At 42.8% G+C, this 16,748-nt stretch overlaps 1 protein-coding gene and 1 long non-coding RNA gene across 2 annotated transcripts in view; one reads left to right on the forward strand and one right to left on the reverse strand.

Annotated features, from left to right (window-relative positions):
- LOC137332980 (MORC family CW-type zinc finger protein 4-like) overlaps positions 1 to 16,748 on the reverse strand; it is a 118,480-nt gene that overhangs the window by 66,713 nt on the left and 35,019 nt on the right. Inside the window, exons 4-8 of the mRNA XM_067997043.1 lie at positions 16,349 to 16,566; positions 10,880 to 11,027; positions 9,273 to 9,435; positions 7,667 to 7,795; positions 133 to 252 (exon numbers count right to left, since the gene is read on the reverse strand). Coding sequence (XP_067853144.1) covers positions 133 to 252; positions 7,667 to 7,795; positions 9,273 to 9,435; positions 10,880 to 11,027; positions 16,349 to 16,566 — 778 coding nt within the window. The remainder of the gene's footprint in view (positions 1 to 132; positions 253 to 7,666; positions 7,796 to 9,272; positions 9,436 to 10,879; positions 11,028 to 16,348; positions 16,567 to 16,748) is intronic.
- Positions 12,229 to 16,608, forward strand: LOC137332982 (uncharacterized). The gene is made up of 3 exons (XR_010965772.1): positions 12,229 to 12,802; positions 15,701 to 15,917; positions 16,410 to 16,608. It is a non-coding gene; the product is annotated as an uncharacterized lncRNA (long non-coding RNA).

Consider the following 16,748-nt stretch of genomic DNA (forward strand, 5'->3'; position numbering starts at 1 on the left):
GAATTTTACTCCAGCAACAATGAGCACCTTCAGGAGATCAAATTGGTAAAGTAAAATTACAACATAATTTTAGGGGCCAAGGAGTGTATTTAGTTGAGTTTATTCCAAAACATATAAATATTAAATCCTTACCTTTATCTGGCATCCCACTTTCTCATAGGATTTGATAAGGCGATTTTTGTTGTACATCATTATCCCGTAGTGCTCTTTGTTTTTGCAGTTAAAACCAAACGTTATTTTTACACGTTTATTCTAATCAAGTCATTAAGGTAAATAATGTATTAAACGCGAGCTTAACCAACTTCCTGTAGGTGCCTTATATCTGCTACATTTGCAAATTAAATCACATTGAGAATTTATTTATAGGATTTTATTACAATAACGATTTAGTTTACAGCATGCTTGAAGTGAATGACTTCATTTTACTGAAAATAAAAAAAATTATAAAACTTTTTAAAAAATGAATTACATTTTTCAAAAGCATTTTCTATCCATTTTTTGGTTAGCACCAATGCTTTCTCCTTCATGAGGTGTGCTGGATTATCTACTGGTATATCCTTAGCAATAAGCTAACCAGTATGTTTCTATGAAGCAGGACTGATACTTGGATTATTTCCTCTGCTGAAATGAACTGTTTTATTTACTGAAACTGGAATTGGTAACTCTTTGTCAGGAACTAGGATTGGGATTGGCAGGGACTGGGATTGGGGTTGGGGTTGGTAACTCTTTGTCAGGGACTGGGATTGGGGTTGGTAACACTTTGTCAGGGACTGGGACTGGTCATTCTTTGTCAGGGACTGGGATTGGGGTTGCTAACTCTGTGTCTGGAATGGAATTACAACTGATGCCTAGCTGGCATAGAATTGTCAACATCAGTGACTCTCAAGTTGAGGTTTTAATGAGCCAGGCTACAAACAACTAGTGACATTAAGCAATTCATTAATTTTTGTTTGATTGTGCTTCTATGAAGCACCTCAGGATGTTTTTCTATATTAAAGGTGCTATATTAGTGTAGGTTGTTGCAGTTAACATCGCAGATGGCTTCAAATATATGCACACCCATTATGGTGGGGATAATTCTATTCGTGTGAGCCTAGCATGAGATGTCTGCTGAGAATATACTCTTGGGAGATGGGGTAGTTGGTTTGGTTGAAAAGCCTGCCGGTGAATCGCTGAACAGGGCAGGAGTTGGAGGGACCACCCTTCCACTTCCTATGAATACAATCAGAGAAAAGAAGACATTCACATGCAGTCTGTCAGATAGCCAGCTCTGGGAAAGCAGCCTGGCCTAGTGAGAGGAAACTCACTCATCTCAAGCCCAGAGCTGGTCAGGTCCAGAAGGCTGACCGGGAAAAGTTAAGTGAACCCGCTAATAGGGATAATACGCTCTATTTTTATTATTTTTCTTGTTTTTGAGGAAGATTCTGAAGTTTGTTAAGGTGAGGTTTGATCATAACTGTTACTCTGTATACTTCCAGTCTACCTACTGGAAGATTAGAGAAGCATGTATCATAATATCATAGTCTGTTAAAGCACAGAAGGAGGCCATTCGGCCCATCGTTCCTGTGCTAGCCAGCGATCCGGTTAGTCCAGTGAGGGTACAATGTGAAACACCCAAAATTCAGTTCAGCGCACAATGGGTACTCTTGTTATAGCTACAAGTTATACAATCATTTGATCAAATATTGGGTAGTTCGGGCATATTCCTGAATGCAAGATTCTCAGTTCTTTTAAGGGAGTGACCAGCATCGTTGAACCTGAGAGATTATCTAGTGTAGGCCCAAAATCTGCAACACCTCAATACCACAAAACCTCAGATAAGTCCAGCTCATTTGCCTTTTCAGTTCCTATTTATCTGTATTGATAGTGAATCAGCAGGCACATTTTAAGCTAAACTCATCTGCACTGGCAACTGGATTTAGTCTGACTAAACCAATTTCACTATTCTTCAGAGAAGAGATCTTCATCACATTGATGGTTGATTCAAAATTAGACCTCAGAGATGAAAAGATGGTATTCTAAAACTGGGACACACAATTCCCCCACTTGCGGAGATAAAGCCTTTGTCCCCTTCATGTAGCTTAGATTCAAACAAATTACACCAGCTGCCTCTTGATAAATTGAGATCTATGGCCTTGTATAATTATACCCAAAATTTTATCTTTTAAATTAAATTTTAAAAAATGAACACTCAAGAGACAGACCATAAATAGAGATAAAGCTCAATATTAAAACTTCCTCCGAACCAACTAAATAATTCTTATTTTAATTCTCTTTACCAATAATCCAACAGTGTTAATATTAAAGTACAGTCAGTATACAGGACTTTGGCAGCACAGGAAAATAGAGATAATTTTTAACAAAAGTTTCATATTTGGAAGTTCACAATTTTCAATATTGGACTTCTTTATTCAAATTTATATTTCAAGGATATATTTGTCTGACATTTACAATAAGCCTGTGAAGGAAAAACTAGGCCAAATAAAAAATCTTGAGACAAAAATATCAGCCTCAGGGATTAAAGGAAAAACATTAGAACGAACAGGAAGAAAACACAGGGATCTTAGCTTTGTAGCTTCTATCCTATGTGAGACTGATGACTGGGCAGATTAAACCTCAATTTATTTATGCTGCTAATGATTTCTTTAGTTCTTCTGGCACACTCCTTGAAATTGATGTAATTTATCTGTGCCTGGTTTTATATTACAATGACCCATTTCCACGGTAATATTAAGTGCGCTGAAAGTGAAGTTATGTTAAACTTGTATAGAAATTTGGTTAGACCACACTTAGAGTACTGTGCATAGTTCTGGTCTCCATCTTATAAAAAGGATATAGAGGCACTGGAGAAGGAACAAAAAAGATATTTACGGATGATACCAGAACTGAGAGGTTATACCTATCAGAAAAATTGAACAGGCTGGGGCTCTTTTCTCTAGCAAAGGAGGCTGAGGGGGTGATTTGATAAAGGTATTTTAGATTATGAAAGAGTTTGATAGGGTAGACGTAGAGAAGATGTTTCCACTTGTGGAGGAGACCAAAACTAGATGCCATAAATATAAGATAGTCACTAATAAATCCAACAGGGAATTCAGGAGAAACTTCTTTACCCAGGGAGTGGTTAGAATGTGGAATGCGGTACCACAAGAGTAGTTGAGGCGAATAATATAGATGCATTTAAGGGGAAGCTAGATAAGTCCTAGATATTTTTGTTCGGCAAGAGTATTAAGGGTTACGAAACCATGGCGTGTAGATGGAGTTAAGATACAGATCAGCAATGATCTAATTGAATGGTGGAACAGACTTGAGGGGCTAAATGGCCTACTCCTGTCCCTTTGTTCCTTCACATCTTCCTACATGAGGGAAAAAGGAATCGAAGGTTATGCTGATGGGTTAGATGAAGAAGGGTGGTTGGAAACTCGTGTGGAGCTTAAACACCGGCATGGACCAGTTGGGTGAATGTCCTGATTCTGTGCTGTACATTATATTTAATTCTGTGTAAAGGCATTAAAAGAAGAACAAGCATTAAGAGAAAGATTGTGATCGGCCATGCATCAGTATACCTGAATACAAGGTAGAAGGGAAGGGAGGAGGGAAGGGAGGAGGGGGGGAAAACAATCACACATTGAATAACCCTGCCGGTTGTACATCACACCCTTTATCTGTGGCCCTCAGCAAACTTGCTGCTCCAAGAGGCTTTGGGCCTCCATTCACAGCTGTTGGGATGTTGGAATTCTATGCTATTTCCTCTCTTTCTTGCTCTCCAACAAAGGAACCCAGGGGAATTTGGAGGTAAGGTTATCCCAGCTTCCATACAGGAAGTGAAAAGCTCTATTAAAACAGAACCATTTAATAGAAAGGCATGTCTAGTGACAACAGCGTTGTCAATAGCTGTTCTGATATCAACAGTGCATTGTCAATAATAAAATCCAGTTTCTAAACCTAACATCCTAACCCTAAATGGGGTCAATAGTGCATTGCAGGACCAGCCACGTTGTCAAGTCACAGCCCTAACCGCCTTATTCTAACTACTAAACCTAAACCACCCTGTGTCAATAGTGCATTACAAGGTGAACTGTGGTATCAATAGCATTATGACGTTATAGTTGATGCAGGTTCTGTGTTTGGTGGCAGAGGATGGGGGAAGTAAATGGGATTTTACTATAAATGAGGGCTGAAACGTCAGCACTTATGTAAAATTCACAACAACAGGTCACAATTCAGATGGTAGAGTTTTTTAAAATCAAGAAACCTAGTTGAAGGACCAAGGCCATTAGTGCAGGACACCACCAAGGTTGAAAACAGTGGAAGAGAAGAGGTAAATAGACAAGCGATGTTTAGGTGATACAAGCTTGGGATCTAAAAATTTGCATTCTTCATAATGAAGGAAAGAATAAGGAAGGTAAGAAGCTCCTGAATTTTGAGGTCCTTGGAAAGAATGATTTAGAGTAGGTGATAATGCAACATATCACAACTTTAATATTGAAGATACAGGGAAGAAGAAGAAAACAGCATTTTTGAGCTTAGAAGCAAGAGAGGACAGTTCAGAAGAGCAATGAACACAGTAGTATCGATTAAATAGAGACAAGGAAGGTAATTTGTTCAGTGCTGGTTCAAAGGTTAGGTTGATGTTGAATGCTGCATTGTAAACCTGGAATTGAAATCCAGCGGAATCCTCAATAAACATAACATCGGTCCGGAATTTCTTGACAACTTGCCCAACAGTAATGTGAATTTATGGCATACGGCATTATTCTAGTCATCAGGTCAAACATGGGCAAGGAAACCTCCTGCTGATTACCACCTACCGCCCTCCCATAGCTGATGAATCAGTCCTCCATCCATGTTGAACACCACTTGGAGGAAGCACTGAGGGTAGCAAGGGCACAGAATGTACTCTGGGTGGGGGACTTCAATGTCCATCACCAAGAGTGACTCAGTAGCACCACTACTGACCGAGCTGGCCGAGTCCTGAAGGACATAGCTGCCAGACTGGGTCTGGGGCAGGTGGTGAGCGAACCAACACGAGGGAATAACTTACTTGACCTCGTCCTCACCAATCTACCTGTCGCAAATGCATCTGTCCATGACAGTATTGGTAGGAGTGACCACCGCACAGTCCTCGTGGAGACGAAGTCCCGTCTTCGCACTGAGGGCACCATCCAACGTGTTGTGTGGCACTATTACCGTGCTAAATGGGATAGATTCAGAACAGATCTAGCAGCTCAAAACTGGGCATCCATGAGGCGCTGTGGGCCATCAGCAGTAGCAGAATTGTATTCCAGCACAATCTGTAACCTCATGGCCTGGCATATTCCTCACTCTACCATTACCAACAAGCCAGGGGATCAACCCTGGTTCAATGAAGAATGTAGAAGAGAATGCCAGGAGCAGCACCAGGCACACCTAGAAATGAGGTGCCAACCTGGGAAGCTACAACTCAGGACTACGTGCATGCTAAACAGCAGAAGCAACATGCTATAGACAGAGCTAAGCGATTCCACAACCAACAGATCAGATCAAAGCTCTGCAGTCCTGCCACATCCACTCGTGAATGGTGGTGGACAATAAACAACTAACGGGAGGAGGAGGCTCTGTAAACATCCCCATCCTCAATGATGGCGGAGTCCAGCACGTGAGTTCAAATGACAAGGCTGAAGCGTTTGCAATCATCTTCATCCAGAAATGCCGAGTGCATGATCCTTCTCGGCCTCCTCCCGATATCCCCACCATCACAGATGCGTATCTTCAGCCAATTCGATTCACTACATGTGATATCAAGAAACGGCTGAGTGCACTGGATACAGCAAAGGCTATAGGCCCCGACAACATCCTAGCTGTAGTGCTCCAGAACTAGCTGCGCCTCTAGCTAAGCTGTTCCAGTACAGCTACAACACTGGCATCTACCCAACAATGTGGACAATTGCCCAGGTATGTCCTGTCCACAAAAAGGACAAATCCAAACTGGCCAATTACCGCCCCATCAGTCTTCTCCCAATCAGCAAAGTGATGGAAGGTGTTGTTGACAGTGCTATCAAGCAGCACTTACTCACCAATAATCTGCACACCGATGCTCAGTTTGGGTTCTGCCAGGACCACTCGGCTCCAGACCTCATTACAGCCCTGGTCCAAACATGGACAAAAGAGCTGAATTCCAGAGGTGAGGTGAGAGTGACTGCCCTTGACATCAAGGCAGCATTTGACCGAGTGTGGCACCAAGGAGCCCTAGTAAAATTGAAGTCAATGGGAATCAGGGGGAAAACTCTACAGTGGCTGGAGTCATAACCTAGCACAAAGGAAGATGGTAGTGGTTGTTGGAGGCCAATTATCTCAGCCCCAGGACATTGCTGCAGGAGTTCCTCAGGGCAGTGTCCGAGGCCCAACCATCCACAGCTGCTTCATCAATGATGTTCCCTCCATCATAAGGTCAGAAATGGGGATGTTCGCTGATGATTGCACAGTGTTCAGTTCCATTCGCAACCCCTCAGATAATGAAGCAGTCCGTGCCCACATGCAGCAAGACCTGGACTCCAGGCTTGGGCTCATAAGTGGCAAGTAACATTCGTGCCAGACAAGTGCCAGGCAATGACCATCTCCAATAAGAGAGTGTCTAACCACCTCCCCTTGACATTCAACGGCATTACCAACACCGAATCCCCCACCATCAACATCCTGAGGGTCACCATTGACCAGAAACTTAACTGGACCAGCCATATAAATACTGTGGCTACAAGAGCAGGTCGGAGGCTGGGTATTCTGTGGCGAGTGACTCACCTCCTGACTCCCCAAAGCCTTTCCACCATCTACAAGGCTCAAGTCAGGAGTGTGATGGAATACTCTCCACTTGCCTGGATGAGTGCAGCTCCAACAACACTCAAGAAGCTCGACACCATCCAGGACAAAGCAGCCCACTTGATTGGCACCCCATCCACCACCCTAAACATTCACTCCCTTCACCACTGGCGCACTGTGGCTGCAGTATGTACCATCCACAGGATGCAGTGCAGCAACTCACCAAGGCTTCATCGACAGCACCTCCCAAACCCGTGACCTCTACCACCTAGAAGGACAAGAGCAGCAGGCACATGGGAACAACACCATCTGCATGTTTCCCTCCAAGTCACACATCATCCCGACTTGGAAATATATCGCTGTTCCTTCATCGTCGCTGGGTCAAAATCTTGGAACTCCCTACCTAAAAGCACTGTGGGAAAACCTTCACCACACGGACTGCAGCGGTTCAAGAAGGCGGCTCACCACCACCTTCTCAAGGGCAATTAGGGATGGGCAATAAATGCTGGCCTCACCAGCGACGCCCACATCCCATGAATGAATAAAAAAAAGTTCAAGGAAGTTATGTGGCGAGAGATTTCTGCTAGTTTTTAGGGCCTGCCAAAGTTTCCTGGGCCATTTGCAGCACTTTGCTGGAACCATCACTGAAAACCTAAAAAATGGATTATACAAGCTCTGCCACCCCATTCAAACAGCGACAATCACTAATGATTGCATATGTTAGTTCTAGGCACAGGAAAGAATGTTAACCTTTTTGTCCCACTTAACTGTGAGGATCTGGAAATTGAGCAACTTTTTAAAGTAGCGGCAGCATATTATAATCATAATGCCAAAACAAGAGTGATGATTATCGCTTCAAACCCAAAAAGGATACATTAAAATTAGGTCTGTAAACATCATATTCAATGTGTGCCAGGCTCTTTGTGATAAGCTGTGCTTTGATTTTCTTCTTACACAGGATGATCTGCATGCGAGGTTTCAGGTACAAAATGCCACAATATGCCTATCACAAGATAAAGAAAACTAGTAGCTGGCTTAAAATCTTGCAGTCCTCACCATTGTTAATGATCCTCATGTCTTCTTGAAACAAGTAGCTAGTCAATGCAGGAGTGGTTCTTATTTACTTAAATCAGGAAGCATCTCTGAAAGAACATTTGTTTTACCAAACTGCAGACTCTAAAGTAAGATTTCATTACAAAAGGTAAGCACTTACAGTGGAAATTCCATTATTCGCCAAATGAAGAGGATTTTCTCAACCCCACCACCACCCCCCCACACCCGAAAGCATTCTGGAAATTATCAGATAATTGAGAATCCCCAAATTTTGTTCTTACACATATGGTACATCAATAACACTTGGCACAGAAATGAAAACAAGCACACTACAAATAACAAAAGGAACAATAGTAGACTGTGCGATGAAGCAAGATCTCATGAAAAGCTAAATCCTGTGAAAATTTTGACAGATAATCAGAATGGTGGATAATGGTAGTGCAAATAATAGAGGTTCCACTTTATATAGAAACCTTTGCTTTGAGACGGGCAAGCAGCACTGTCTATTCATGCGCCACAAAGAAACAGAAACTATTTACTTTACAACAGCGTAGACTTAGAGGCAACCTGATAGAGGTATGTAAAATAATGAAAGGGCTGGATGGCGTGCCTATTGATAGATTATTTCAGTTTGACAGATTGGGGAGGACCAGGGGACGTGTATTTGAACTGCGCAAGAGTAGAAATAGACTGGATATTCGGTTGTTCTTCTTTTCCTAGAGTTTAGTGAGCCTCTGGAATACGTTGCCGTCTTGTGCAGTGTGTGCTAACTCTCTTCATGCTTTCAAAAGGGAGCTGGACCGGTTCTTGGCTGAGCAAAGATCTCATTATATATAAGGTAAGTGGATTAACAGTTATTGTACGCATGGTCAATGTGATCTCCTGGATTGGTTTTGATCGCCTGAGGGGGTCGGAGAGGAATTTTCCAGATTTTTTCCCCCTTTATTGGCCCTGGGTTTTTTTCTGGATTTTTGCCTCTCCCAGGGGATTACATGGCTGCTAAGGAGTAGAAAATGTCTAGTCATGATGTTTCAGGCATTGTGAGTGTGGGGCAGGATTGATGGAACAGGTGGTCTTTTCCTGCCCATCATTTTCGCGTGTTCCTATTATCAATGTAGTCAGCGCACGGATAGGAGCCCGAGTGATGCCTAATGTGCAATGAAACTTGCTTACTAACAAAAAGATTGCAGTAAAGGAACAGAGCTGTGATTTTCATGACATTAGCAGCAGTAACGTTATTTTTTCACAGTAGGTTGTGGCTATTTATTGCCTGACCGTACACGGTCAATAAGTAGCTGATGACCAGGGTTCAGCAAGGGTGGGCAGTTGACAAGTGGCTGTTGGATGGGAAGGCCTATCCACAACTCGATTCTGTCTTTTTTTTAAACCTGTCAAACAAAGGCTTCCACATCCAAGTAAGTACTGACCCTTAATGAGTAGTCACTTTCAGGAACATGCTGGTCCTGCCTCTCAGGCCGTTTGTAATTTTTTCTCCCTCCATTTCCTGCACTCTCTTCACAACTGATATCTGGGATTCGGATGTCAAATTGGTCTGTTTCAAAATCCAGCTCAGGCTTTCCATCCTTGCTTCTGAAAAATACAAAAGCTTTTTATAAACAAGGGGGTACTGGAGAAATTGGGAACTGATCCCGCTGTACTGTGAAAATTTATCTGTCAGGAAGGTCTCTCCAGATCAATGCTCAGACTATTCAATGACAAAGAGCAGCATGTTCTTTGAAATTACTTAGCAAAATCAGCTAACTAGAAGCTAGTTGAGGTCATTTTATCGGAAAACCCTCAGATAGGCTATGGATATCTGGTTAAAGACATGAATAAGAGTTATAAGACAAGTATGGAGACAGATAACTGAATATTGTGTGTTAAATGATTGTTCCTGAGCTGCCAGGACCATAGAGATAAGATATCAAGGATGAGTAGTTTTGTATGTGGAGTAGATAGATATTCTGGAGTTTTATTTGCTTTACTTTTTTTAAGCTGATCACTTCAGTGTATAAAATAGCTGTTAACTGTCAGTACAGCTAACTGTGCTTCCAACATGTTTACCACAGAGAGGTTGAATCAATAGCTGTCCACATGCCAAGATCCTCAACTCATTCGGGACAGTGGGGGAAAGTGCAGAAAGGAAACCAGAGACCTCCTCCAAAGCAAAGATACTAAATTATTTAGAGTAACATTGGAAGAAGACTGAGAGAGGGAATAGTCTGTGGTATGAGGGATCCAAAAAAATGAAACATATATAAGAAATATTTCCCTGTCCCATTAACAAACCTGTATGAGACTCTAGTGATATGAAAAAAGGAACACAACACATTTACAACATCTGATGCTAAATGGTGTAATTAGCAAGTTCGTAAACAAAATGGAAACTCATTTACTTTTTTTTTGCCAATTTGCTCCTGATTCCTTGCAGGAATATAGTTCTATGGGTGCCATCAATATTTATATCTGATTCTGAAAGTTGAATGTTGGCAGGCTACTTGACCACAGAAGCATCATTGCTAGGGTTGCTAACCCTCCCAGGTTGTCTGGGAGTCTCCCGGAATGGGGCATAAATTTCCTGGACACTGCTGCAAGCAGCTCGGGGGAACTTTGGCCTTTAAATTGTTTGCCGCAGTAGCGGCCCCTCTGCTCCGTGATGTTACCAGCCGCCACCGCAGAGAAGCCTCCAGCTCAGTGATGTCACCAACCCACCACCCCGCAGATGTCTGGCCTGTGCTTATGAGTGCCCAGAAACGGGGCCGGCTGGGAGTATGGCAGGGGTAGGGGGGAAGAGAGACGGAGCAGGGAGAGATACAGGGATGGGTGAACGGGGAGTAGAGGGCAGGGATTTGCGGCTCAGGGGGAAAGAGTGGGTGACCGGGGCCTGAGGGGACATTCGGGGCAGGAAGAGTGGGTGACTGGGAACTTGGGGGGTTGCGGAATTGGGGATTGGTTAAGTAGCAAAATGGTCTCACAGCTCTTGTAATAGATTGCTAAAAGATTACTGCTTAGATGACTGGGATTCTCTACCTACCTTCTGATGTTCCAAATAATAATCCGGGTTCCTTTCTTGCTGAGGATTGTGTCAAATTCTGCCAGCAGCTCTTCCTGTGATTTGAAGACTGAATATTTTAAGATGGCCTCCAGACTTGGCACTGAGTCTTCGGTAACTATGAGGTTCTGTGCTTCAGAGGGTTAAGAAATATTCATAAGAACCCATATTATCCATCTCAATGACTTTCCCTGGTAACTTATTTCACAATTCGATAACTCCTTGTGTAAAGATTTTCCATCTGACCTACCTTCTTACATCTAGGTTTCCCTGGTATTTGAATCCTTCACCATAGTAAACAATTTGCTTGGAATCAACTGTGTCAACCTCCTGAAAACATCATCTTTCTTCATGTAAATAAACAGAAGGGCAAAATAATAACCTTAGATTGAATGGTGTGCCTCTAAACAAAATGGCATAATAATAGCCTTGGACTAGAAATTGCATCTCACTCTGGGACCTGTCTTCAAATCAAACAGAGATAAAAAATCTCCCCTCACCACTGGTTGCTTCGAATTCTAAATGATATGAGTTTGATCACTCTCTCTTCAAGAACAAGTTCAAAATTGCTGCACATGTTATAAGCATAATTACCAATTTGCAACTAGAATATTTGACAAACAACTTCCTACAAAGCTGGTTATTCAAGTACAAATTAATGTATGTAATCTTAATGCCTAATGATCAAGTTGCACAATGTACATCGGCTGTGCCTTAAATGAACTTTCATATCTGAGAATACACAGGGGAGCCCTAACGACTTAACGTTGCATTACCCAAAGGGGCTCAAGGGACTGAAGTGAACATTACATGTGGAAACTCGAGGGGCCAAACTCAGAGAAATAAATCATCATACAGAGTTCCGGAGACTGAACAGAATATTATACAGGAACTCCAGAGACTATAGTGTACTCACCAGTGCACACAAAGGAGTTCTACAGATCAAGTCGGAGTTGATACAAGCTACAAAGTTTACAATTTATTTTTTATACTTCAGATTGGATATTCCCGACACCTATAATTGTGTTAAGCTGTACACATGAGTCATGGACACCTCTAAAAACAGTGCATAAGAAGATAAACTATTCCTACACAAACCATACTCCACTGACTACTGGTAGTTCTTGATCATCTTTACAGAATTGTCATCACTGATAATAGGCTGCTTTTTAAAATCATGTTTTCTAAGCAGAGTCAATGATGGTAAGCTAAATGTTTTCAGCATTGAAAGATTTAAAAAAGGTTTTTTCATGAATGCTGTTTCTTTGGAGAAATATTTTTAAAAATGAACTAAAATACCTCCTTTCCTTTCATTTCTCTAGGATTGAATATTGTTTGGGAAATCAGAACAGGCACTAATACTTGGCATGTGAATCAAAGTTTCCTTTGTATGAAGATCATGGCAAGTGCCTTGATGGGTACTCCCAAGTGGCAGATGACCAATGAAAATTCTGCAAGCCCTTCAGCAACAAGTCTTTAGACTTTAACTGCATAAATTGAAGAATATTATCTCTTACTCCTCAAAAGTTTTTTTTTAGTTTCAGGAGATTATATCCTTTGCACCAGTCATCAGCACAAAAGAAGCAAAGTGACCAAAGTATACTCAGGCTCACTCAAACTTGCAGCATTTCTTAAAGTGGGAGCCACCTGTTTCCTAAGGAAGCTGAAACAGCACCACTAAGTTATGTGAGTGCCTGTTCACCCATAATGTTGGATTCTTCTTCAAAAACAGCTCAATCACAATGTGTCATTCTTTCAGTAGTGCTGCATGAAAGAACAAGCCAGAATGATTAACAGCCAGCAGCACCTGATTGGCTGCACCACCCAATGTGCTATCAACCATATCCGCAGGCGCTATTGTACCTACTTACGACAACCACGGGGAACCGTCTTCACTAATTCCAGGTTAGCAAACAGCCAGATGCAGAGCTATACCATCTGTTGCTCGGATGCCTCAGCGTAAGGCTCGCACTGCCAATGACATTATTGGTCATCTGTAGTCTCCAACCTGCCTTCACCTTTTTGCAGGCATGCTGCAGTGCTGATCTATGGGGATAGTGCTGTCGAATGGCAAATAGGGCTACCCTCCTTGCAACCATTTCTTGCAGCACTACCTGCACTTCAGCATGTATTAAAGGAGTTAGGTGCTGAGCTGCACTGTCACTGTCAGACTTATGCCTATAACTAGGGTTCATGAGCAAAAATTTCCTCCAACTAAATACTGGGAAGACCGAAGCCATTGTCTTTGGTACTCGCTGCAAGGTTTATTTCCTAGCCACCGACTCCATCTCTCTCCCTGGCCACTGTCTTAAGGCTGAACCAGACCATTCGCAACCGTGACGTTTTATTTGACCCTGAGATAAGCTTCCGACCACATATTCTCTCCATCACCAAGACCGCCTACTCCCACCTCCATAACATCGCCTGTCTCCGCCCCTGTCTCAACTCCTCTGATGCTGAAACCTCATCCATGCCTTTTTTTACCTCTAGACTTGACTGTTCCAATGTTCTCCTGGCTAGCCTCCTGTCTTCCACCCTCCGTAAACTTGAGCTTATCCAAAACTCTGCTCACCGTATCCTAACTCATACTAAGTCCCGTTCTCCCATCACCCCTGTGCTCGCTGACCTACATTGGCTCCCAGTCCAGGAACACCTCGATTTCAAAATTCTCATCCTTGTTTTCAAATCCCTCCATGGCCTCGTCCCTCCCTATCTCCGTGTCCTCCTCCAGCCCGACACCCCTCCGAGATCTCTGAGCTCCTCCAATTCTTGCCTCTTGTGCTCCACCGTTGGCAACTATGCCATCAGCTGCCTAGACCCTAAGCTCTGGAATTCCCTCCCTAAACCTCTCTACCTCTCTCTCCTCCTTTATGACGCTCCTTAAAACCTACCTCATGTCCTAATATCTCTTTATGTGGCTCGGTGTCAAATTTTGTTTAATAATGCTCATGAAGCGCCTTGGGACATTTTACTATGTTAAAGGCGCTATATAAATGCAAGTAGTTGTTATTGTTTTCTTACCCTTCATTTTTGCCTGCCGCTTCTCCTCCTTCAGCTTTGGCAAAGGCTGCCAATGGTTTAAAATGTCTTTTAGTCTTTCCAAAGTCTTTCTGTATTTTTGTATCCTATTCTGCCACTCCCTTTTAATTATCCTTATTCATTAGTAGTCCGCACTACCAGTGCGCTGCCTGCAACTGTCCAATCTGCACCTGGGTTATGCTAATGAGCTGTGCTTGACAAAATTGGGTCCAAACAGCACACTTTTAAGCCTATATGTAACTCTGGCCTCTTCACCCCCACAGAAAGGAAAACCTCCCCTGAGCCACTCCCCTCCCCTATCCCTTGAGTCTGTTCCCCTAACCCTTCAATGAGCCAAAAACATCGGGCTCAATTTTAAAATTAAACTGTGGGTGCATTGGGGCTGCGAAAATGGCAAAAATCCCCAGCGGGTTTGGAAGCCGGCTCCGACCCGCTGACTTCCGAGTTTCCCACAGGCACACCTGTGTGTGCGCGCGCTTCCCGAATCCAATAGTCCCGCTGGCAATTAAAGCCGGTGGGATTATAGTTAAAGAACCAAATGTACCTCATTGAGCTATTTAGGTACTTTACTTCTGACATCTTAGGTAGTTAAAACAATTTTAAACTTACCTGGACCGCTTTCCCACAACTTCTGATTCATGCCTGGTGAAACCTGTCAGCAGCCAGCCTGTCAATCAGGGGCTGCCGGTCGCGAAACCCAGAAAGAACTTTAATCACCTTCAATTACATTGCGATCGCGTCAGAAAAGGTAAGTTTTTTTTTAAAATTCGGGTTTGCCACGCGCACCTTCACTCCCCCCCCCCCACCGTTTCAAAATTGAACCCATAATCTCTGCCACCCTCTAGTGAGAAGAAAGCCGGTCTGCAGAGAGAGAAACTGGCACTGGGTCAGTGCAACTCCTCCCCCTACTGTGAACAAAATAAACCCTGGCCCATTGCAACCCCCACACACACCTTTTTTTTTTAAGATGAAAGTAGGTCCTGGCCTAGTGCCACCCAACCCCTTCACCATCCCTCATTGTCCCCTCTGCTCCACCCCCTATCTCCATTCTCACCTCCCTCTTTTTCTGTCCTCCTTCCCATCCACTTACGTACTTTTGTCCTCTGGCCCTGCTCCCATCTTCCATTCCCATCCCAGTGAAGTGTGGCCCATTGCAACCCCCCTCCCAATGAGAAGAAAACAAACTCCTGCCCAGTGCCACCCAGCCCTTCCTGGTGCCCACTCTCCTCCACCCCAGTCCCTCTCCCCATCCTCCGCTCCTCTCCCCATCAGCCCCTTCCCCTGACCACCTGCCTCATTTGGGTCGAGTTATCCTCTTGCTTTCTAACCCCGTTTAACCTAAATACTGCACTTGGTCTAGATTCCCTGGGGTTGATTTTGAGTGCCCTCGCTTGGTAATAATGGGGCGGTAATGGCCTCAAAATGGGGTTGGTAGCCTTACTGCCCAGCCCCGTTAACAACGGCGATGCGGTCTCCTCCATTTCAAAAGGCGCTTACTGCCAGGTGGCCAAAGTGCCTGTCTATTTTAGGCAATAGGCCCCTTTTAATATGATAAAAGTGTGGATATAGCGAAAGTCAAAAGTTGCTGAAGTCAATGTTTAGACCAGAGGTTGTATGGTACCTAAGAGAACAATACAATATTGTTCCTGAAGTTTACATTCAGCTTTGTTGGAATAGTGCATGAGGTCAATGATGGAGAGGTCAGAGTTTATCTACTTCATTGCTGATGTATACTTTTTTCTGTTATGTTTACTTACTTCTTAGGATTACTTACAGAGTTTTCTTGTCAACCCTATTCCTGGTACTGATTTGGAAGTCAATCAACTGTACATGTGCAGTGGATCCCATCCATCAAAATAAAAGGAAATTACTTACTATGGCAATTCCTGTTTATTGAAGGAAGGTTCGCCATACATAAAGAACCCATCCCTTCTGACATCTCTTAGTAGCAAATTGGTGGCTGGAGAAAAAACTGTTTAAGGTCAGTGGGGCATAGTTGCACAGGGACAAAGCCACTGACTATGTAACTCGGTTTGCAAGAGTTAATTAAGACTTTTTTTTAAAAATTGTGACTCACATGTTCACAGGAATTAACCCATTTTCTCTATTTAATGTATAGAGTATTTCAGGGAGTAGTTCTATAAACAAAAGATTGTGTATATAACAGAGGAGCTGTAGAGGGACTAAACCATTTAAAATTAATTGTCCATTATATAGCTGTACAGACTGATCATATCGTGACACTACATTCCAGAAATTAAATAGAGCACAATAGTGGGAGGAGTATTATAAAATCAAATCTTGCGTCACATAAGGGAACCCTGTGGAAAGAGACAATCTGATATTAACGGAAACCTGCTGAATTAAAATAAAATGTATTAAATATGAAAATTCTATTGCATAAAAGGATATTATTCTGTTGGTTGAAAGGCACAATGGGGATGATGACTGCTTGTGCGTTAATCTGTTCCAGGTAGGTCTGTGATAGGAGGCCCACACTTAAAGCTCCGCCATTCTTGGTGAAGACCATAGCATCCTTTCCCAGCCTCATGGAACCTGATTTAAATCCATTTCCGTATACTCCTATTGGCAAGTGGCTTTTACTCCCTGTTTTATTAGTGAAGCCAAAGCTGTGAAATAAGATTGAAGCTTGAAGTGAGAAAATGAGAAAAAAAAGACATGCAACAATAAAACAGTTTTCTTTAAAAAATAGAGTTCATTCTACTTCATTGACATACTGTTGCAAAATTAATTTGGTTTCTTCCATATGCAGCCAGGCAGGACCAGATCATTTTTGTAATGGGAAGGAGAG

The sequence above is a fragment of the Heptranchias perlo genome, chromosome 15 (genome assembly GCF_035084215.1).
Source record: "Heptranchias perlo isolate sHepPer1 chromosome 15, sHepPer1.hap1, whole genome shotgun sequence".
In the NCBI taxonomy this organism is placed as follows: domain Eukaryota; kingdom Metazoa; phylum Chordata; class Chondrichthyes; order Hexanchiformes; family Hexanchidae; genus Heptranchias; species Heptranchias perlo.